The sequence below is a fragment of the Lactuca saligna genome, chromosome 6 (genome assembly GCF_052625555.1).
Source record: "Lactuca saligna cultivar CGN05327 chromosome 6, ASM5262555v1, whole genome shotgun sequence".
Classification (NCBI taxonomy): Eukaryota; Viridiplantae; Streptophyta; class Magnoliopsida; order Asterales; family Asteraceae; genus Lactuca; species Lactuca saligna.
This window is the reverse complement of record NC_136422.1, coordinates 100,955,698-100,978,950: the sequence shown is the minus strand read 5'-3', so window position 1 is coordinate 100,978,950 and position 23,253 is coordinate 100,955,698. Positions and strand designations below refer to the sequence as shown.

Here is a 23,253-nt window from a genome sequence, read left to right as displayed (position 1 = left end):
TACACTTGGCAAAATTACACACTTTTACAAGAAATGAACATTTAGAACAATTAAGTCTTGGTAGAAGACACCTTTATATAAAGTAGGAATCATAGGGATTTCTAGGGTTTTTCAAACGTTTACAGTTATTTTACAAACATTTTTATACTTACAGTTCATCTACATTTTTCTATACTTACAGTTCATTTATAAACAAATTCTTACATACAAATTAAGACACTAAAATACTTATGATCTCACCAGCTTCAATGCTGATACTCGCTTTCAAAATTACTTGTATCCTCAGGTCATCTATAGATAGGTACCGATGCAAGGTTTAGAGAAGATGGAGCTCGCTCAAGACTCATCTCTCATTTTGATTTATGCTTTAGTGTCTATTATAATTTGACAGAACACACTTGGATTAAAATTATATTATTAATGCAATGGATGATGTTGTTGCTTATTTACTACTTTTCATTGTTTTGATACTGTACATGACGTCGTCCGCCCCAGAACATTTCCGCCGTTCTTGGTTTTGGGGTGTGACATTAAGCCAAGGGTTCCCTATATAGTTGAGTTGTTGGGTTTTAGATGGAAACCCTAATTCTCTGTTTAAGCCTTAAGCAATCTATGGAATGCTTCTAGGAAGCCCCTTGGAAGAAATCTCTATGGGCTTCCAATAGATTTCATCCACTCCTTCCTTTAGGAGCCCATCAGCCCAACTTGCAACTATCAATGATTTGCAATATTAGTCCCCTTACTTTTAATCAGTCTCTTTTGATCACTAAGTTAATTCCTAATTAATTTTTGATCAATAATAAATAAATAATATGATTTCTTAATTAATATATTATTCTTATAGTATATTAAGAAATCCTTTTATCAGCCTCTTTCTCCATGATTCAATCTGTCAAGTTGCTATGGTGTAGGCAACCCAAAAGGGCGATGCCACTATGAGATCAAGTACATCCTAATTATAATAATGGGATTACACACCTAATCCAATAGTCTCCCACTTGGATATGTCTAATAACTATAACTGCTAATGCAACTTCAGAATCTGATTAGCAATCGTAGCTCTTAAAAGTTGTTGTTGAACTCTGACCTAGTCAATAACGCATCCTTTAGATAAGGGATCATACAATCCTCCATTCTGCAAGATATCATGATGAAAAAGACATGGAACATAACCATTCTCAGTGTCTAACAGTTTGCTTCCCAACTTTTGATTTGTTCGACATAGAACTTAATTGAACACATCAATTCAGTCCTGACCGGGCCCGACACATAAGTTAACACAAAATCATCGAGGGGCCCAAGATATTGCTTTTACCTTGTTAGGATAAAAGGAACAGAAAAAATTTGACTTATATGCTTGTAGTATTTACTCATCAATCGTACACAACAACACATTTTATAACATCAAGTTACTGATGCGTTTACGCATTATCAATGAACAACCAACTTGTAAACAACAACTCATATATATATATATATATATATATATATATATATATATATATATATATATATATATATTAGTTTAAAGTTTATACAATTTTATCGTCTCACAATCACTCGTGATAAATTCCATGAATCGTAGACAACAACACATTTTATAACATCAAGTTACTAATGTGCTTACGCATTATCAATGCACAACCAACTTTTAAACAACAAGTCATATATCAGCTTAAAGATTATACAATATTATCTTCTCACAACCACTCGTGATATATTCCATGAAGTGATTAACATGAGCATGGGTTTAATCCATGTCACAACTAGGAATTATATGCTTTGTAACAACAACAATGATAACATTGTGAACCAAAAATTTGAAAGCATGTATGATGCTTGTTCAATAACAACCAAATATTCATCAAATACTCTATACAAACACTGCTAATAGTCAAGTAAAGATTGGGAACATTATAAATCCCGATTTAAGTCCATTTGGACAAGGATTTCCATATAGTGCCCAATGGGCCAATATGTTTCCAATTTTGACTATTTTGGGCATAGAACTCTTAAATGGGATCTAATTGGACCCAATTTCATTTATTTTAACACTTTGGGCCATAATGGGCCTAGAATGAAATAAAATACCTTTATTGGGCCATAACAAATCTAATTAGCCCTAATGGGCTAAAAACTCATTCTTTATACAAAGTGGGCCATAAAACCTCTTAAGGGCCCAATGAGCCGAAAACCATTAATTTGGGCTTCACATTATGGGACTTATGCACTAAAGGCCCAAATCCTTTCCTCTCTTCTCTCTCTCGGCCCAAGTGGAAGACAAAAACAATATAGAAATTAATGAAATAAGGAGGGTTAGTCACCTCCTTATTACATTTTGGACTTCCATACAATATCACATATCTCCATGCATCCATCCCTTCACCTCTCTCTCTCTCTCTCTCTCTCTCTTCTTCTTCTTCTTCTTCTTCTTCTTCTTCTTCTACTCTCAGCCGAGAGTATCAACACACACACACACACACACTTAATTCACTTCTAAATTCTCTTAAGAACACCTTCACATCTCCTTCAAAATTTTCTAGAGTTAGGGCTTTTCAAGGAGGTTATCCCATAAGAATCACCATCATTGGTAAGTTATTGTTTAGATCCATAACCTAGTCTGTTTATTTCATCAAAACTTCTTCCTAACTCACACAATTTTCGTGATCTACTCCTTAAAAGCTTCTTAAGTTTTAAATAAACCCAAGAAAGCTTGTTGGGGTCGAACAATAGCATCAAACTCTTCCCTTTCTTCTTCAAATCGAAAACAACAAGCAAAGATGAGTTCATACCCATCTATTTTCAGTTTTTCACAAGTTTTATGGTGGAGAATACAAGTAAAATGTGTAGATCTATGTGTATGTGTATGTTATGTATGATTTCATGTGTTTATGTGGTAAATATGTAACAAAAGGGAAAGAAATCTCGAGATATATGGCTCAAGGAGGAAAATAAACATGATCTAAGATATATTACACTAAAAAAGTCAAGAAAAATTACCTTCTAAGGTTATAATAAACACATTGCAACATAAAACTCGTTTTTGGGCTATATTTGTCAAATAAACAAAAGTTGAGTTAGAAGTTGTCATTCATGGTTTTCTTAAGGACCATACGAGTCAAAACAGTTAAAATAAATGTTTTCATGAATATTATGCTCTCCAAGGGACTAGAAATTAAATTTTTAGCCTAATGGGCCAATTTTTGGGCTTTTCGGTCCATATGCCCCAAAAATTGCGAAAAATGTGTTTTAAGGGAGTGAAATGATAAATCTCTAAAAACAGTGGGTAAAAGGGTAAATAAATTTATTTCAAGGGTTAAAATGACCCTTTTTGCCAAAAAGGATAAAAAATGCAAAGTTTTTAAATTTTGGGTCAAAATTGTATTATTTGCGAAAAGTTTGGACTTAAAGTGAAAATCCTTTCCAAAAGGGGGCTGAAACTGCCAAAGAGTAAATTTTGGGCTAAAAACATTATTTAAATAAGTCTATGCACCAATGATCTGTAGAAAATAGTTGAAGGGCCTAAAGTGTCATTTTTTTTAAAAAAAAAAGGGACTAAGATTGTCATTTTTATTAAAGAAGGATTGAATTGGTTGAACCAATATTTTTCAGTCAATTATTTTATTACTAAGATATTTGGATCAAAATACCAAGTTATAACCTATGAAAATAGAATGAAGAATATACATATATATTTTCAAATATCGTTATAAATAATCGACCAGCTTCGTGCCTTTGCGATTTAACAATTGTTCAATCAAACTCCCAACAATTATACTATACATAAAATAAGTAAATATTCAAATTGTTGGGCTTGAAAGATTCTAATCATGCTTATTGGGCCTTCGTGACCCATTAACATGACTTTTGGGCCTAATAATAATACTAAATGTTTATTGGGCCTCCTGTGACCCAATTACATGCTTAAGGGATCCCCAATGGCTTTCACATGCTATTGGGCCTCAGTGGCCCATTAGCATTGTTAGTAAGGTCCAAATAAATCATATGCGAAATAGGCCAATGCGCCCTTCGTATACTCGACAGCCTTATAACATACACGATTAGTAGGACCTCATGGTCCTCTTCTCCTCGTCTGTTAGGCTTATCTTCTATTCTAGTAAACAAAAATTAGGTCGTTAATCAAGAGTAATAAAATTCATTTGGATTAAGGGAGTAATAGTGGGCGACACCATTGATTATCGGTCGTAGTTTGTAGTTATAATCAAAGTCTCCTGGAGGGAGAGCGAGAGTGTATAGATCTATACGGGGGTGACTCCGCCACACCTCATCTGTTCGCTACAGTTAGACTCGGCCAGTCTAGGGTGACAAAATCTTAAGATCGTATGGATGTTCGCTAGAATTCCAAGACAGAAGAACTAGTCTATCACACCCCGAAAACCAAAGGCGGAAACATTTCCGGGGCGAACCCCATGTTGAGTATCAAACCAATGCACATAGTAAGCAAAGTAGACAACCATTACATTACATATATAAAAGTTTACATTTGTTTCAAAAGTAAATTGTACAAGTGTGATACATAACATATATGAACAAAATGAGACGAGTCTTCTAAGCACTCCGTCTTCGCCAAAAGTGATCGTCGGGTACCTGTCTAATGCGGACCTGAGAATACAAGTGGTTTGAAAATCAGCATAAAGTTGGTGAGTTCATAAGCGGTTAGTTTTTTGAAAGTTTACGAGTTCCATTGGTTTCCTGAAAAAGACGTTATCCAAGAAAATCCCATATTTTCTTAAAAGTAATATTTACCAAATCCAAATTGTAATGTAAAAGATGTACACTGAAATCATAATTGTTCTCGTGAATTGTAAAGTTTAAATATCTAACCTGTTATACTTTTTGGTTACGTACTACTGTTACTCAGGAAAATCCTATATTTTCCTACATGTGTGTGTGTACTATTATTGATTCTGTGTGTGCAAACTGTTACCGATTCTGATTATGTTCAATATTATCCCCAGGAAAAATCTATGTTTTCCTGAATGTGTGGGTGTGTGAGCTGTTACCAATTCCAATTATGTTCAATGTTATTGATATATGCATATTTAGTGTGTATTAAGTATAGTTTTTTATTCATATATTAGCTAAATTATCGCATATTATGGACAAAAGGTACTTAAAAGTGTTAAATTATGTTTTTCAGTCCAAAGATGAAGCTCAGAAGCAAAAGGAAGCGGGAGAAGCGGTTAGGAGCTCGAGAATGGAATGAAGAAGAAAAACACTAAAAAAGGAACCTACTCGTCGAGTCAGATAGCCTACTCAACGAGTCCGGTCGTGGAATCAGAACGATAATGACTCGGAATTCCAGATAGTTATCGCAATACGGGGAATGTGAGAGGGACTCGACGAGTCACCACCTGACTCGACGACTCGGATCACTTATTTAAAGATAACTCTACAGATCGATTAGAGAGAGTTCTAGGACGATTCAGAAGTATTTTGCTGCGATTAATAAGCCAGAAGAACCCTAGAAGTCAACAAAGAAAGCTAGAATTCAATTCCGGGAGTAATTAAGGCACAATTTCATCATTCTACTTATTCTTTTGTTTTATCAATATGATTAAGCAACTTAACTTTGTTTGTTTACTGTTATTTACTTTAATTATGAATTAAAATCTTTACACTTCTGTTTGGGGATACAATATGGTTTGATTGATTGGTAGGATTAATTCCAAGTTGGTGAATTTTTGTTATTTTAGCTTGCTAAAGAACCTTGTGTGTGAATAATAATTAATTTTCTGTTAATAGGAAGATAATTGATTAGCATGAACATCTATTGATTATTGACCTCATATGATATGTGACCACTATACTATATGTCTAGGATTAATGAATATGAAACTAGAATTAATAAGAAAATTGAGTAAATTCATGTGCAAGCATGTAAGATGACCATCAAACAAGAGGTTAATTGAGAATAATAAATTAATTAGCTATTGCAAGTCTAACTTAATCCGAATAATTAATCTAGTAAATTTAATTAAATTAAACAATTGGCCACTGTTTGAGTTAGTTTATTTGCTAAGGATTAGGATAGTGAACATGAACCTAATCACTTGAATCGGTAACCAACGAAAGAATTAATCCATTGCACTATTACCTTGAAATCAACCATAGAGTTAACCGAGTAGAACTAAACAGAAGTTCCTTTCCAATTATTGAATCTAGTAAAGTCGTTATTTTCTAGTCTTAAATTAGTTATAGTTAGTAAGTTTCTAGTCTTGTAAAACTAGAGAAAAACCCCTATTTCTTAATCAACTTAGATAGAATTAGTTTGTAATTTACTTTGCCGTTCCCTGTGTTCGATACCCTGCTTATTTAGCTATACCACAATTGATAGGTTCACTGCCTTTTGTGTGTTATTTGATAATTAAAGTAAGTTTAAAACTAAGTGAGTTTTACACACATCAAGTTTTTGGCGCCGTTGTCGAGGAACGGTTCTAAAATTATCATTAAAATTCTAATTCAATCGATCCATTGTGTAAGATTCATCTTACACAAAGTTAATTTCTGTTTAAGTTTTTAGGTATTAAAAAAAAAAAAACCTGATTTTACCTTGGACTCGCCGAGTGCATTCGCCCAGACTCGACGAGTACGACGCTGAATCAGGATTAATTTTCCTTTGTTCTTTTTACGCGTTTTTTGTTTTGTTTGCAGTTGTTCATGACCCGAGGATCTAATACGCCTCTGGTTCCCCCTCTTGAAGATCCGGAAACCGCATTAAGAAGAAACAAAGGCAAAACCGTTGGAGAATCCGCTTCTTCAAAGAACTCACCACTCAAAAACCTCAAATCCGTTTTTAGCAAGAAAAGGAGCAGCAAATCAGGAGCATCCAGTGCATCGTTGACAATCAAATACCCGATCCAAAAAGACACCAAGTACGAGACCGAGGAAGAAAACGAGCACACATCTGAGTTTGAAGACGATTTAGCCACCGCTATGGCTAATATTGACGAAATCCCCATGGGGGAATGGAAGAAAAGGATGCGTGATGACACCGGCCCGGGACTTGTGCAACCTGCAATTCCCGCAACCGCTACGTTTGAGCTAAAGGTCCATATTCTCGCTCAACTCAAGGAGATTCCTTTTCACGGGAGAGATCACGAAGACGCCTATAAGCACATGGATGAAGTAAATGATGTAGCAGATTACTTCAATGTACCCAATGTGCCTCACGAGATCTAGCTTCTACGCATGCTTCCTATCACATTTAAAGGAACTGCAAAAGATTGGTTAAAGTCACTCCCTCCCGAATCGGTCACCACATGGGCCAAGATGAAAGAAGAGTTCATAGACCATTTTTGCCCACCTTCCAAGATAGCCAAGCTAAAGAAAGCCATTGCCAACTTCGAGCAACAACCCGAAGAATCTCTTTATGAAGCTTGGGAAAGGTACAAGAGCCTACATAGAAATTTCCCACACCATGACCTTAATAGCCAACAAGAGGTCTCCATCTTTTATCATGGAGTTAATGTCACCACGAGGCAACTACTCGATTCACAAGGCCCGCTCACCAGGAAGCCACCTCCGGAAATAAAGGAATTAATTGAAGAATTCTCCAAGCATTCTAGAGAATACCACAATCCGAGGAACGAAGTGAGTCGTGGAGCAGTGAACTCGGTGAACGATAGCATGGCGGCGGTGATAGCTAAACTCGATAGCCTAGACCGAAGAATGACGAAAATGGATCAAACAATCCATGCTATTAGGGTAGGATGCGAAAATTGTGGCGGTCCCCACCTCACCAAGGATTGTGATCGAGATGGGAACGGAAATAAAAAGGCTCAAGTATTTTATTCCAGTGGCGATAGATACGATGAAGATTGGAGGAAACCGAAGAAGGAATGGCTCCCATATGAAGAATATAAAAAGGCTAAGGAGGAGAAATACAAACAGAGGGAGAGGGGATTCTATCAAAAGGAAGAGTCGGTGACGGAAAAGAAGGCAAAATTAGAAGATATGCTTACAAGGTTCATAACCGCATCCGAGAAAAGACACAATGATCACGATGTAGCAATGCAAGAAACCAGAAACATGTTGAGGAATCAGCAAGCATCCATTCTCAACATTGAGAAACAGCTAGGACAGCTTGCACATCAAGTGAATGAAAGAAGACCGGGCAAACTTCCGAGCAACATCGAACCCAATCCAAGAATGGAGAACGTAAGCGTAATAACCTCCAGCAGTGAAGAAAAATGCACAGAAGCACTAAGGATCTCCAAGAAGAAGGAAGAAAAGGTAGAAGAATCGGAGCCAGCCAAACCCGACCTGACTCGCCGAGTAACTCCAATGGACTCGACGAGTCCAGGCGAAATTGAAACACCTATCATTTCTTCGAAACCTTATAAGCCTCCACTGCCATACCCAACCAAAGCCATGCCTGCAGAAAAAGTTGAAGCATACAGAACCTTCATGAATCATGTTAACGCTCTACAAGTTAATTTGCCATTTGTGGAAACAATACTTCAAACGCCTAAATACTTCAACTTGCTTAAGGGCCTTTTTGCTGCTAGGAAGGATTTGGTTGAAGTCGCAGAAGTATTGATGAGTGAGCTACCTGAAAAGAAGGGTGATTCAGGAAATATTGTGCTTCCGTGCCAATTTGGTAATAAGGTCTTCACCCGAGCATTAGCTAACTCGGGGGCAAGCATCAATTTGATGCCCTTTTCATTCTATAAGAAGTTGAATTTACCAGAACCAAAACCGGTGAATATGAAGATCCATTTGGTGGACAAGACAATAATTCATCCACAAGGCGTTTGTGAAGATCTCCTTATAAAAGTCGACAAGTTTATTTTCCCAGTAGACTTCGTGGTTGTTGATATGGAAGAAGACCCCGAAATTCCAATTATTTTGGGGAGATCCTTCTTGAACACCGCGTGTGCTTTAATTGATATATGTGAGTCTACATTGACATTGAGAGTGGGTGATGAGGCTGTGACGTTTAAAGCTATTCCAGAAATCGAGCAAGAAGAGGAAAAGATTGAAGAAGTCTCTATGATCCAATTGGATGATGAGATATTAGAAAAAGAGCTTGCACGTTTGCTAAAAGAGGATCCAAGCAAGTTTGTGATACACTCTGAAGAAGAAGGAGATGTTAACAAGGACTTGGATGAATTAGAAAAGTTACTGGAAGGAGCCCACTCAGAAAAAACCCAAGAATTTATGGAATTCGTTCCGACTCGCCGAGTCACTTTAATGGACTCGACGAGTTTAGTCGATTTGGGAAAACACTTGGCCGACTTAGATCTGCTTGTTACTAGTTCTTCACATACCTTGGATTTCGATAATATACATGATTATTTAGAAGAACAAACAGCAGAAGGAGAAAAGGGAAGGAAGGTTCAATACGCCGATGTAGCATGTCTTGATACGGTTCATTTCGAGGAAGGGTTAAGCACTGGAAAGGACGAAGAGAAAAAGGAAAGGAGGGAGGAAGCTGATCACCTATTCACTACTAAACCTAAAGCACGGACCATCATGAAATGTGAAGTAATTAAATTTAAAGAGAAGGAGGTTCAAGAGAAGGTGAAAAAGAAGGGGGTAAAGAAGAAAAAGAGGAAAAGGGAAGCCCAAGCAGCTGAAGATGAGGCTGTGAAAAGGAAAAGAAATGCATTAAAAAGGGCTTACAAGAAAAAGATCCACGCTTACAAGACCAAGTACAAATCACAAAAAGTTAGGCGTGCGATTCCGATGCTCGGAGATGACGAAAGGTAGATGGGAAGGAGTCTAGCTAATGACTCCTTAAAAAGAAGCGCTTGGCGGGAGGCAACCCGTTATATAGAGTTTGCTTTCTTTTACTTTCAGTTTTTCTTTAGTTTTTATTTATTTTCCCTTCGTTTTTTGAATCTTAATCTTCCAAATCATCGGACATGTCTGCTTGAGAGTGTGCATAGGCTAAGTGTGGGGTGAAATGATTTACAATAAATAGCAAAATTTTGAAAATTATGCATTTTTTTAAGCAACTCACCGTGTTGACCACTACTCGACGAGTCCATATGGATTTCAGAAAAAAATTGAATTCGCGACCATAATCGCCGAGTCTGACCACGACTCGACGAGTCGGTATTATTTACAGAAAAAAAAAATAATTTCGAAATTACTTTTACATTGGGTAACTAGGGTTTTAACCCTAAGAATCAGTTTTCACAACCATACTCGTCGGGTGCCGTCATTCTCTTTCTCTCTCAAGCGTTCATCATTCTTCTTCAAGTTTCTTTCAAATTTCTCAAGCCCAATCTCAAAAGGTAACAAATTTCTTCTTGTTTTCTGTTAAGAACATGATTATAAGGCCATCTATGGTAGCAATTGCATGAAAACCCCGTTTTTGAGAAGTACTAAATTTCTAGGGTTTTGAATTTTCATGAATTATGTTGTTTGAATGCTTATTTTGGACTTAATACATCAATACTAAGTGCTTAGACAAAACCCTTGACAGAATTTACAGGTTTTATGGTCTAATTTGCATCAACCCGTCGACTGACTCGTGCAGTTTGCGCGACTCGTCGAGTCGGTCATGGACTCGACGAGTCCAGTCGAGTTACATATAGCGGACATTTTTTAATGATATTCTGTGTTTTCTGGATTTTGTGTATTTGTTTTGCAGAAATCATGTTCAGAAGGGAACAAAGTTCCAGGGGCAACCAAGGGGAGTTTCCATGCCTAAACTTCCCACAAATCGAGTCCGCTTCGACAATGCGGAAATGGAAGAAGAAGCTATCTGATATCAAGAAGAAGGAGGTTTATGTGCCAAACAGGATAGATTGGGAGTGGCTGCAAAGTGTTCGATATGAGGAGGAATTAGCTCCTTACCTTTTGAAAGAGTTTCACCATGAAGGCGAAACAATGGTCTCTAACGGGTGGAGCTGGGTCTTCCGTATTCAAGAGCTGGTCTATTTGGAGCTTTGTTTGGAGTTTTTCTCCACAATATCTTTCACTGGGGGAGTGGATGTTTATTACCCGGCCAGCTTTAGTTTTTGTCTTGGGGGCGAGTATCGTCAATGCTCTGTGGTGGATCTTGCCTGTCGATTAGGGATCTACGAGCAGCCTTGGTTTCAACAAACATCTTTCGGTCCTTTTTGGCACAAACTCATATGGTGTTCCCCGAGGGAGTTACGAGTACGGGCTGGTGGAATAATATTGGTAATAAAGTTTATATCCCAAAGTCTGCACAGGAAGGGAGCATCCGATCCCCAACACACCGCCTCATACACCGCCTTATTTCATCCACCATCAATCAAAGAAAAGATGATGACAAGGTTTCCAACCTTGACGTCTTCTATTTATGGAGCACAATTACACTCGGCGTCTTTTGCAACATTCCTTGGTGTCTAGCTTCATATCTCTCGGAGGGTGCGGTCAAAGATCGCAAAACCTCCCGAATTAATGGTGGGATGTTTGTCACCCGATTGGCTAACTCATTCGGGTTGATGAACCGCGGTGCATGGAACTGCATGACATTGATCCCTACACCTTCGTTCAATCCCATTCTTTTCCGACGAGCAAGGATAATTGAAGACTATGGAGGTGGCCATTATGTCATCCCGAATGATGACCCCATTGTTGGTCCCGAAGCACCGGGAAGGAGGGTAAGATCAAGAAGAGAGTGGGATGTGGAGGACGAGCCGCCGGTGATTCCGGTTGAGAATGAAGACGTACCAATGGATTGGTACAATGTGGAGATGAGACGGCTGCAGGATCAAATGCGCGGGGGTTGAATTTTAGCAACCAATCTCATATTCTACTTTTTGACCACTTCAATATCCCACATATTGATGGTGGAAATTACCCATTTATTCCATCTTGGGCTGAGGTGATTGGTGCGAGATGAAGTGGTGCAGGGGGAAGTGGAGCCGCCAATGATGATGAGGAGGACGAAGATTGATTTTTGTGTTTTAATCAAACAATTTTTATTTTCTGTTTTTTTTATTTGGTGTGTATGACTTGTTCAAGATTTTATTTTGCTTAATGATTGTATGCATTAGTTATTTTTCAGGATTGGATTAGGATTGCTTGCTTAGGGAGCGTTTAGAGTTATAGTGAATGGGTGTTATCACGAGTGAAAGCGAGTCAAGGAAGCGGAACGTTAACGTCAAAGTGTCGAGTCTGGTCCTTAGGGGTATGAGCAATTGAGTCTAAACATGAGGAAGAGTTAGAGAAGTTCTTAGAGGATGAAACAGTTGCAAAATACCAATTTTTTTCGTTCAGTGGCCTACTCGTCGAGTGCACTTAACTGACTCGACGAGTCGCCTTGCATTTCCACATATTCTGAGAAGGCGCGCTGGTACTCGACGAGTCGACCATATGACTCGACGAGTCGACCATATGACTCGACGAGTCATTCATTTTTTATACCGACAGACTGCTGATTTGATGTTGCTACTTGTACCACTTGCTCACTTATTCTTCCATATCCATTCTTGAAGATCTTACACGATTTTCCGCGTATTTGGAGAAACCCACACGAGACGAGACACCCAAGACATGGATGAGATGTTACCATGTCTAAAATTAATTAAAGCTGGAGCTTAAATGAAAGTGATCAACCTATCCACTGCTATCCCAGGGGAGTTTGTTCCAATTCCCTCTTTAGTTTTTTTTTTTTTTTTTATGTTTTTATGCATCATATGCAATGAGGGCATTGCATCACATAAGTATGGGATAGGGGGTTGGTTACATAATAGTCAATTTAAATTTTTGCATACCAAAAGTATTATTTAGGACTTAATTAGAAAATTTTGGTAAAGCAATTAGGATTCCATGTTAGAATTGTGTTGATAATTGCATGAAAACCCAAATGTTTAGTTGAGCCTATATATGTTCTAGTGCATTTGTGGCTTCCATATTCCAGTGAAATCATGAGACAAAAACACAACCTTGCTCAGCCTGAGGGATGCAATATGTTTAGCAGCCTAAACCTGAAATGTATCCAGGAAAATTTTTATCGTTAGCCAATAAAGGTTGAGATTGAGCGCCCCTGCTTAAGCATGTAGGGATTTGAGTGACAAAAGTGAGGTATACATGTAAATAAAAAGAGAGAATTCCAAGAGAAGTTGTAAGAATTTTGGAGCAAATGAAGTGAAGATCTAAAGATCAAAATTCCAAGAAATCCAAAAAAGTTGAAGATACCAAAAATCAATACAAGTTGGTGGATTCAAAGATATCAAAGATCAAATGTCAAAGAAGTGAAGAATTCCAAAGAGCTCCATAATGGTATCGAAAAGTTGTAATTCTAGAATATGTATGCTTGGGTTGCTCTATTAAAAATACCTTGAGGGTAAAGACGTTTTCTGAGGATGGATTCGGAGGGTTGCATAAAATGAGCATAGTTCAGGGTGAGTCGGCAAATGTTTATGAGGATTGTGAGTATTTGGAGTATGGGGTTCTTTAGGAAAAATTTTAGACACAAATGCATGCGTTGCGGTCTTGGCATAATGGCTGGGTTAGATTGGAGTTGTCATACATAATTCTAATGTGTTAAAATTCAGTTTTGCTTGGGGGCAAGCAAAAGTCAAGTGTGGGGTATTTTGATATGTGCATATTTAGTGTGTATTAAGTATAGTTTTTTATTCATATATTAGCTAAATTATCGCATATTATGGACAAAAGGTACTTAAAAGTGTTAAATTATGTTTTTCAGTCCAAAGATGAAGCTCGGAAGCAAAAGGAAGCGGGAGAAGAGGTTAGGAGCTCGAGAATGGAATGAAGAAGAAAAACACTCAAAAAGGCACCTACTCGTCGAGTCAGATAGCCTACTCGATGAGTCCGGTCGAGAAATCAGAAGGATAATGACTCGGAATTCCAGATAGTTATTGCAATACGGGGAATGTGAGAGGGACTCGACGAGTCACCACTTGACTTGACGAGTCGGATCGCTTATTTAAAGATAACTCCACAGATCGATTAGAGAGAGTTCTGGGACGATTCAGAAGCGTTTTGCTGCGATTAAGAAGCCAGAAGAACCCTAGAAGTCGACAAAGAAAGCTAGAATTCAATTCCGGGAGTAATTAAGGCACAATTTCATCATTCTACTTATTCTTTTGTTTTTATCAATATGATTAAGCAACTTGACTTTGTTTGTTTGCTGTTATTTACTTTAATTATGAACTAAAATCTTTAGACTTCTGTTTGGGGATACAAAGTTGACAATATGGTTTGATTGATTGGTAGGATTAATTCCAAGTTGGTGAATTTTTGTTATTTTAGCTTGCTAAAGAACCTTTTGTGTGAATAATAATTAATTTTCTGTTAATAGGAAGATAATTGATTAGCATGAACATTTATTGATTATTAACCTCATATGATATGTGACCACTATACTATATGTCTAGGATTAATGAATATGAAACTAGAATTAATAAGAAAATTGAGTAAAATCATGTGCAAGCTTGTAAGATGACCATCAAACAAGAGGTTAATTGAGAATAATAAATTAATTAGCTATTGCAAGTCTAACTTAATCCGAATAATTAATCTAGTAAATTTAATTAAATTAAACAATTGGCCACTGTTTGAGTTAGTTTATTTGCTAAGGATTAGGATAGTGAACATGAACCTAATCACTTGAATCGGTAACCAACGAAAGAATTAATCCATTGCACTATTACCTTGAAATCAACCATAGAGTTAAATGAGTAGAACTAAATAGAAGTTCCTTTCCAATTATTGAATCTAGTTAAGTCGTTATTTTCTAGTCTTAAATTAGTTATAGTTAGTAAGTTTCTAGTCTTGTAAAACTAGAGAAAAACCCCTATTTCTTAATCAACTTAGATAGAATTAGTTTGTAATTTAATTTGTCGTTCCCTGTGTTCGATACCCTGCTTATTTAGCTATACCACAATTGATAGGTTCACTGCCTTTTGTGTGTTATTTGATAATTAAAGTAGGTTTAAAACTAAGTGAGTTTTACACACATCATTATCCCTAGGAAAACCCCATGTTTTCCTGAATGTGTGGGTGTGTGAACTGTTACCGATTCCGATTATCCTTAAATGTACATTAGTTTTATTACGTAGATAAAACTAATAAATAAGTGTAAAGTGTTAATAATCTTGATTGCGAGTCCTTAACCATACTTCAGACTAGATATGATTCGGGCCAGGGCCAGTATCCTTTTTATGACTTTCGTCACCCTTGAACCTTTCGATTCGACTGTAGCTAGTAGCCAGGTGCGGGATTGTCAGTCTCGTATAGATGTATACACTCAAGCCACACTCTCCTACGTTTGGAGATTCTGGTTACAGGGGTAGTCCTCCACTCTCTCGTGCCAAGGATGTGTTACAGAGGACGTGTCTCCAATATTTAAGATTTCCCTTTACTTCTCATGCCTAGGGAAGTAGTATCTATGACTATCTAAGTTCTAATGGATCCTGTCCTTTACACTCGAGCCTAGGTGTTTTATTAAGGACATTACGATTAATTTATGTTTTCTAATGGTGTCTGTCTCTTACACTCGAGCCTAGGTGTTTTATTACCAACATGACAATGTTTTATAATCTCTATCCGTATAAGTGTGAACAATCAATTGTGATGTATAAAACATAACAATATATAACAAGAATTGAAATCGTTTGAACAAACAAGTCTACAAGTTAAAACAGTTTGTTAGTGGGTTTTCAATTCTCAAAAGCATGCGAATTATGAAACCATTTAAAATGAAGTAATGAATTTAAGTACAAGATATCCTTGTACTTTTGCTTGTATTCCCCCCTAAAAACATTTTAAAACAATTGAAACAGGGTAGGGGTATGAACTCATCGGTTGAAGAGCGCATCGGTTTGGATCCTAAACGTTAGTTCTGGGTTTGCAAACGCACAAGATTCATATGTAATACGAAATGGTATACAAATATATCTAATTAGATTTATAAATTCTAATTAGATAGGATATTACACTCCAATGAGCGAAAACACTTCAAAACAAGTGTTTGGAGTGACTCGGGTGACATCTACGGACGTGTATTGATGCGTGGGACTTGGGAATTGAGTTGACTCTTCAAGAGTAGACTTTTTAGGGAGTTTACTACCCTAAACACCTCATCCATATGAGTTCACGGCCGTGAACTCATGGAGGTCGATTTTGGGTGCAAATGGCTTCATAACACTCGGGAATAATTGCTAGACTTGGGTTTTTGGCTTTGGAATGGATTATAACACACATAGGGACCATTTATTGGAGTTTACGGTTGTAAAAATAGAGTTTACGGCCGTAAACTCCCCCTCACTTCAAATCCTTAATGTTTTGGTCCTTAAACAATTACATGTGATTCTAATGATTTTTCCTAAGCCTTGTATGAATTTTTAAGGGACTTTTTGCATACTTTTAGGAGTTTATGGCCAATGAACACCCTCATGGCTGTGAACTCTTATGAAAGGGTGATTTTATATGTTTTAAGGTCCAATACTTGTTTGTAAGCACTTCTAGAATTTATCCCAAGGCTTTAGGTGTGTTAAAGTGGCATTTTAACACATTTAGAGGAGTTTACTCTCCAGGAACAATGAGTTTACGGTCCAAGCATGTTCTTGGGCAGTAAAATCAAGTTTACTCCTCTAAATTGATGTTCAAGGTGTTCCAAGGCCAATTCCATAATTCTACAAGTCGTATCTAAGCCTTGTTGGTGTTTTGGAAGGGTTTAAGGGCATAAAAACCCCATTTATATGAGTTTATGGCCCAAGTATGTTCTTGGGAAGTAAACTCATGTTTACTCTTCAAAATCCATGTTAAAGGCATTCTATGTCCAGTCCATTAAGCCATTAAGCCATATCTAAGCTCCAAAGGTCGATTGGAAGGGTTCTTGGGCTCCAAAACCCATTTTATATGAGTTCACGGCCTAGGACTATTCCAGGGTCGTAAACTCATCAATTTGGTCCTGTTCCATGATTTGAACTCGAATTTGAAGGCTAGAGGGGTTGCATAAAAAGCTAAGGAAGGTACCTTGGTGATTAGAAGCCTTAAATTTGAGATTTGGACCCTTAAACTTGGATTTAGGAGAGAGGTTAGAGGGAGAGTAGAGAGAGGAAGCAAAAGCTTCAAATGAATGTTTAAACACGTTTAAATAGGTCCCAAAACTTGGACACGGTGGAATTCTACCCGGTACCGACCCTGAACGGGGCTTTTGGTCGCACCCGATTAAGTTGCCGTTACTCGGCGGGGACGTTTCTGAAATTTCTAAAATAAACATTTTGGGCTAATTTTGTGAGTTCCTAAAGGGTTTGGACACTCATTAGTATTAAATAAATATATAAGTTTAAATAATTTAGCCCAAAAATGAAATCAGAATGAATCGATAAACGACGAGTTTTACGGGTAGAACGGGTTTTCGGCGATGGAAAAATTTCGGGTTGTTACATAGTCATTATCATGCATGCTTATAACGACTCACATAAATAAATCAAATACCATCCGAGTAATCAAGGGAATTCATAATCGTTAGTTGCGATGGTATAGTAGTTCAAAACGATCATATTGTTTATCAAAAAACATCGGGTTTTCCGGGGTAATCAACATTAATTACTTCTACTTTCAATAACTACAATGCCAAACGCCTCATATATATTCACGTTTTGAAATCATTCATGCATAAACCTATGGATCTTCACACTTTTTGAATAAACAATTGCGGTTTCATAAAATATCAGATTTTCTGGGTTTTATAAACTATACAAAGCATTTTTATACCAAACCTGCTTATGAAGTCACCAACATTCCATATGTTGACGTTTTCAAAATAATTTGTATTCTCAGGTAACAGGTAAGCTGAAGAGTAATACCAAGTATGTTAGGATGTTATGTTTTGAAAACTTTCAAACAATTTATGCTATGATAATGTAATATTTAGACAATGTACTTGATGTGAACAATGTCATTTGTAATGTATTAATGCATGGTGATGTTTATGTTATGTTTCATGTATATTCATTGTGATGATATTCAATTTAAGTCACGCGAGCCCTCAGATGTTTCCGCTGTCTGGTTTTGGGGTGTGACAGGTTGGTATCAGAGCTCTGTTTATAGTCAACTGGCATATCCAACCACATATTGATATGCAACTATAAACCAAAGAGGGACTAAAACAACTATGAACAAAAAAAATAAGATATACCAATAAAACACCTTTACTTGTGCGATATAGGAAGAAGAACATAATACCAAATCAAATAAGATGATCCTAGCATCTCAGTTAAGCCAGGATTGTTCATAGGTTCATTAAGGGGGAAAATGTAGCCTGATAAACTACATTTAGTCCAGAATACAACTATCACATACCCTGGGGAAATCGCGATGGTCAGTAAACTTAAAAACATACCCCTTTGTTACCAAGAAGAGAACATCAACTCAATTTACATAATGATTAGAACATCTTAGGAATAAAATTAATATATTTATACACTCTCGCAGACAATATGGCCGACTTCCATAACCCCGGATATCCGTATTTCCCTAATAAGGGAAATAACGGATGGTTAGAGGAGGAACCTGAAGAAGACCCCTAGGAGGAGTCTGAAGACGAACCTGAGGCGGAAGTCGAGGGCGGACCTGCTGAACCAGTAGTGGACTTGGAAGAAGAAGAAGTCGAAGAAGACGTTGAGGAGGAACCCAACGATGATGATGACGGTGATTCGAACGCGGAGTCCGAAGTCATCAACCCCCTTACCCGATTAGGGTGCCCGCTCATAGGATGGGCCCAACTAGCCCTACACCCCTATGGGGTATCAACATTTGGAGGTGAAGCAGGCAATAGGGACAGCGACCCCCGTTTCGCATGGCACGCCAGTTCTATGACTTGAGGGAGGGAGGACCGGCTGATCGCGCACTTCCAGTTATGGTGAGACGATTGCGGAATACTGGTGATCTGGCTCAGAGCACCGCTGATTAGATGCACTAAATGCGGACCAGGGTTGAGGGGGCAGAGAAAAAGACACGAGAAGTTCTCCAAGAATTCCATATGAGACAAGTAAGGTGGGAGGCCCAACTCCAAGATGCAGAGCGACAAGTGGCTCGCCTTCAGGGAGCATCCACTTCCTCAGCACCACCCCCTGGCGCATCCCACCATGGCTAGGATTAGTCGTACCCATCTTTCGTATTATGCTTATATGATCTATCCTATGTACCATTGACTCTATGTTTAAGTGATGACACTACTCATAGAGTCATTACACTGTCGAACTTGTATCCTTTATGTATGCTCTTTCAAGCAAATTTTCATGTATCAAAGTACGGATATTATTAGTGGAAAATATATGTGTTCTATTATGATGTTGTTATCTATTATGTGTTATGTTTCCATGATTGTATGTTAATATGTGAAACTACTTGAGTACATGCTATACACCTAGTTTATAGGGCCACAAACTCACAAAAGTTTTAGACACTCAACATCTTTCTGCTCCATGACAGAAAGATGCCACATTGCCACAACGATCTGCTCATGGAAACCATGAGCCAACCCCACCAGAAATCAACTCAGCTGCATTTCAAGCAGCTGTATCTGTTGCGGTCACTGCAACCCTGGCGCAAATCTACCAAGGGAACAATGGTGGAGGCAATGGACAAGGGGTTGGAAGTTCGAACAACGGATTAAATCAAGGACCTAACAAGACATGCTCTTACAAATATTTCACCAATGCCAAGCCACGAACCTTTAATGGCACAGGTGGAATGATAACCCTAAAGAGATGGATCAAAAAGGTGGAATTGGTAATTGAGATATGTGAATGCCCCAAGGAGATGAAAGTGAATTTTGTTGCATGCACGTTCGTTGACCAAGCTCTCACTTGGTGGAATGGACACATAGAAGCCATGACTCTCCCTATAGCCAGCACCATGCCATGGGCAGAGTTGAAAGAAATATTGATGGCCGAATACTGCTCGCGAGGTGAAATTTAGAAAATTGAGCAAGAGTTATGGAATCTCACCGTCCGAAACTCTGACATTGATGAATACATATCAAGGTTTAGCGAACTGTCACTGTTGTGCCCTGGCATGATTACTTCAGAGGGAAAGAAAATCAAACGATTCATCTGGGGATTAACCTCCCCAATTCAAGGAAATGTGATAGCTGCAAATCCTGAAACCTTCGACAGTGCCAGGAGGTTGGCCAAGTAACTGTACGACCACAACAACAAGGAGGGCGAGAAGCCAGGGGAAACTGAAGGCAAGAAGGAGAGTGACAACAAGAAAGGAAAGAATAACAAGAGAAAGGGGCGACAAGGCTCAAAGTCGTCAAAGAAGCAACAAACAGTGATAGTCAATGCTGCAAACACCCAAGTTCCCTCCACACCACATGCTCTAATCTTAGCTACTCCAAGTGCCCCTAGGCAGTATTCCGGGAATCTCCCAAAGTGCAACAAATGCAGTCTCCATCATAATGACGAATGCAGGGAGATGCATTGTACCAGTTGCAACCGAAAGGGCCACACGGAAAAATATTGTAGGACCTATCCTCCCCAGAACCAGCAGCAAGGAAACAACAACAACAACAACAACAACAACAACCGTAACAAGAACAACACCGAAAACAGTGGCAACAATGCGGGCCAAGCCAAACCTATTATGGATGTGGAAAAACTGGGTATTTCCGTCGAAACTGCCCCAACATCAACAACTCCAGGAGTGGAGGAGTAGGGAGAGTGCTGACCATGGGTCAAGGAGAAGCAGTTCAGGATCCCGATGTTGTCACTGGTACGTTTCTCCTAAGCCACACATATGCATGCATCCTATTTGATATTGGGGCAGAACGAAGCTTTGTGAGTAATAAATTTAAGCACTTGCTAAAACAACAACCCACGAAGCTTAATGAAACCTTTATGGTGGAAATGGCTAATTTGAAAACAGAATCAACTGGGGAAATCTATGTAGGATGTACCCTGACCTTAAATCATCACGTCTTCCAAATAATCTTGATGCCTGTAAACATTCGGAGTTTCGATGTGATTATCGGCATGGACTGGTTAAGCCCTCACCATGCTAAAATTGTGTGTCACAAGAAGGCTGTTCGCCTTCACCTCCCAAATCGCGAAACCCTAATTATATATGGAGACAAATCTAGTGCGAACCTTCATCTTATCTCATGCATTAAGGCACATAACTATCTAGGAAAGAAAGACTTGATGTTTTTGTCTCACATACTGGATAAGTCCAAGGAGGAGGTCAATATTTGGGACATCCCCGAGGCTTGCAATTTCCTAGATGTCTTTCCCAAAGATCTTCCAGGATACCCCCAGAAAGACAAGTCAAGTTCCGTATAGACCTTGTGCCAGAAGCTACACCCATGGCCAAATCACCCTATAGATTGGCTCCTGCCGAAATTCAAGAGTTGTCCAGCCAACTCAGTGAGCTTTTAAACAAAGGATTTATCTGACCCAACTTCTCACCTTGGGGAGCTCCAGTTCTCTTTGTCAAGAAAAAAGGACGGTTCCTTTAGAATGTGTATTGAATACAGGGAATTAAACAAGCTCACCATAAAAATCGCTATCCACTTCCGCGAATCGACGATCTATTTGACCAACTCCAAGGAGGAAGTTACTTCTCTAGGATAGATCTGCGATCCGGATACCACCAACTCAAGGTATGGGAAGCGGATATCCCAAAAACCACGTTCCGAACTGGTTACGGACATTAAGAATTTGTTGTGATGCCCTTCGGTCTAACGAATTCCCCTGCTGCATTCATGGACCTGACGAATCGAATCTGCCAACCATTCCTCGAAAATTTTGTCATTGTTTTCATCGACAATATCCCAGTCTATTCTCGAACCGAAGAGGAGCATGGCCAACATCTCCGACAAATCTTGGAAACCCTACGAGCTGAAAATTTATACACAAAACTCTCTAAGTGTGAGTTCTGGCTCCGTAGTGTGAACTTTTTGGGTCATGTTGTTAGTCAAGAAGGGATACATATGGATCCTTATAAGGTCAAAGCCATTGAAGGATGGGCGATTCTAACGACACCCATGGAGATTCGTCAATTTTTAGGTCTCGCAAGATATTATAGGAGGTTCATTCGGAATTTCTCCAAGACCACAAAGCCACTTACCATGCTTACAAAAAAAGGTGTGCCATTTGAATGGAAAGAGAAGCAAGAAGTTGCCTTCCAAACTCTGAAACGAGCTCTCTGTAGTGCACAGGTACTATCATTACCAGAGGGAACAGAGGACATCGTAGTTTACTGTGATGCTTTAAATCAAGGGTTAGGCTGTGTACTCATGCAGCGTGGGAAGGTAATTGCTTATGCATCATGACAGCTAAAGACACATGAGGTGAATTATGCCACCCATGATCTCGAATTGGGAGTAGTGGTCTTCGCCTTGAAGATTTGGAAGCACTACCTTTATGGTACAAAGTGCACCATTTTCACTGACCACAAGAGTCTCCAACACATTTTAAATCAAGAAGAGTTAAACATAAGGCAATGAAGATGGGTTGAGCTGCTAAACGATTATGAGTGCGAAATCAAGTACCACCCAGGGAAGGCTAACATGGTACCTGACGCCTTGAGTCAGAAAGAGTATTCAAATCATCTTGTGAAAACTCTTTCGATAACCATTAAATCCCATCTATCGTCGCAAATCAAGGAAGCCCAGTTTGACGCCATGAAGATAGAAAACAGAATAAGCGAAGCATTACGTGGAATGGAAAAGAACTTCGAATTCTAGGAGGATGGAACGTATTATTTCATGAAACAAATTTGGGTCCCTAAACTTGGGGGATTCTGTCACACCCCAAAACCAAGAACAACGGAAATGTTCCAGGGTGGAGGACGTCATGTGAAGTATCATAACAGTGTAAAGTAGTAAACAAGCAACAACATCATCCAATGCATTAAAAGTAAAGTTTTAATACACGTGTGTTCTTTCATCGTAATAAGTCATCAAAATATGTAATCAAAATAAAATATGAGTCTTGTCTGTGCTCCGTCTTCTCAAAACCTGGCCATCGTACATGTCTAACTGGTGACCAGAGAATACAAGTTATTTTGAAAGAAAGTATCAGCGTAAAGCTGGTGAATTCATAAGTATTAATGTGTCTTTGATTTGTAAACGATGTAAGGTAATGACTTAGAAACCTTTGGAAAAAGATTTTATAAGTATGAATTGTTTGAAAACAGTTGAAAATGTTTGAATACTTTAGCAAATCCCTATGATTTCTATTAGTATAATGAGTATCCTTCTACCAAGACTTAAATATTATGTAAGTAGTCTTCTACCAAGACTCGTGTGTTTTGTAAGTAGTCTTCTAC

General features: G+C 38.3%; 1 protein-coding gene across 1 annotated transcript; it reads left to right on the top strand.

Moving 5' to 3' along the window:
* The first annotated feature begins 21,913 nt into the window (after nt 1-21,913).
* LOC145002802 (putative mitochondrial protein AtMg00860) lies at nt 21,914-22,255 on the top strand. Its single transcript, XM_078961996.1, has one exon. The coding sequence runs from the start codon at nt 21,914-21,916 to the stop codon at nt 22,253-22,255; it is 342 nt and encodes a 113-aa protein (XP_078818122.1).
* The last annotated feature ends 998 nt before the right edge of the window (nt 22,256-23,253 follow it).

Coding starts and splice junctions, on each gene's coding strand:
- LOC145002802 (XM_078961996.1), top strand. CDS start 21,914: ATGGATCCTTATAAGGTCAAAGCCATTGAAGGATGGGCGATTCTAACG.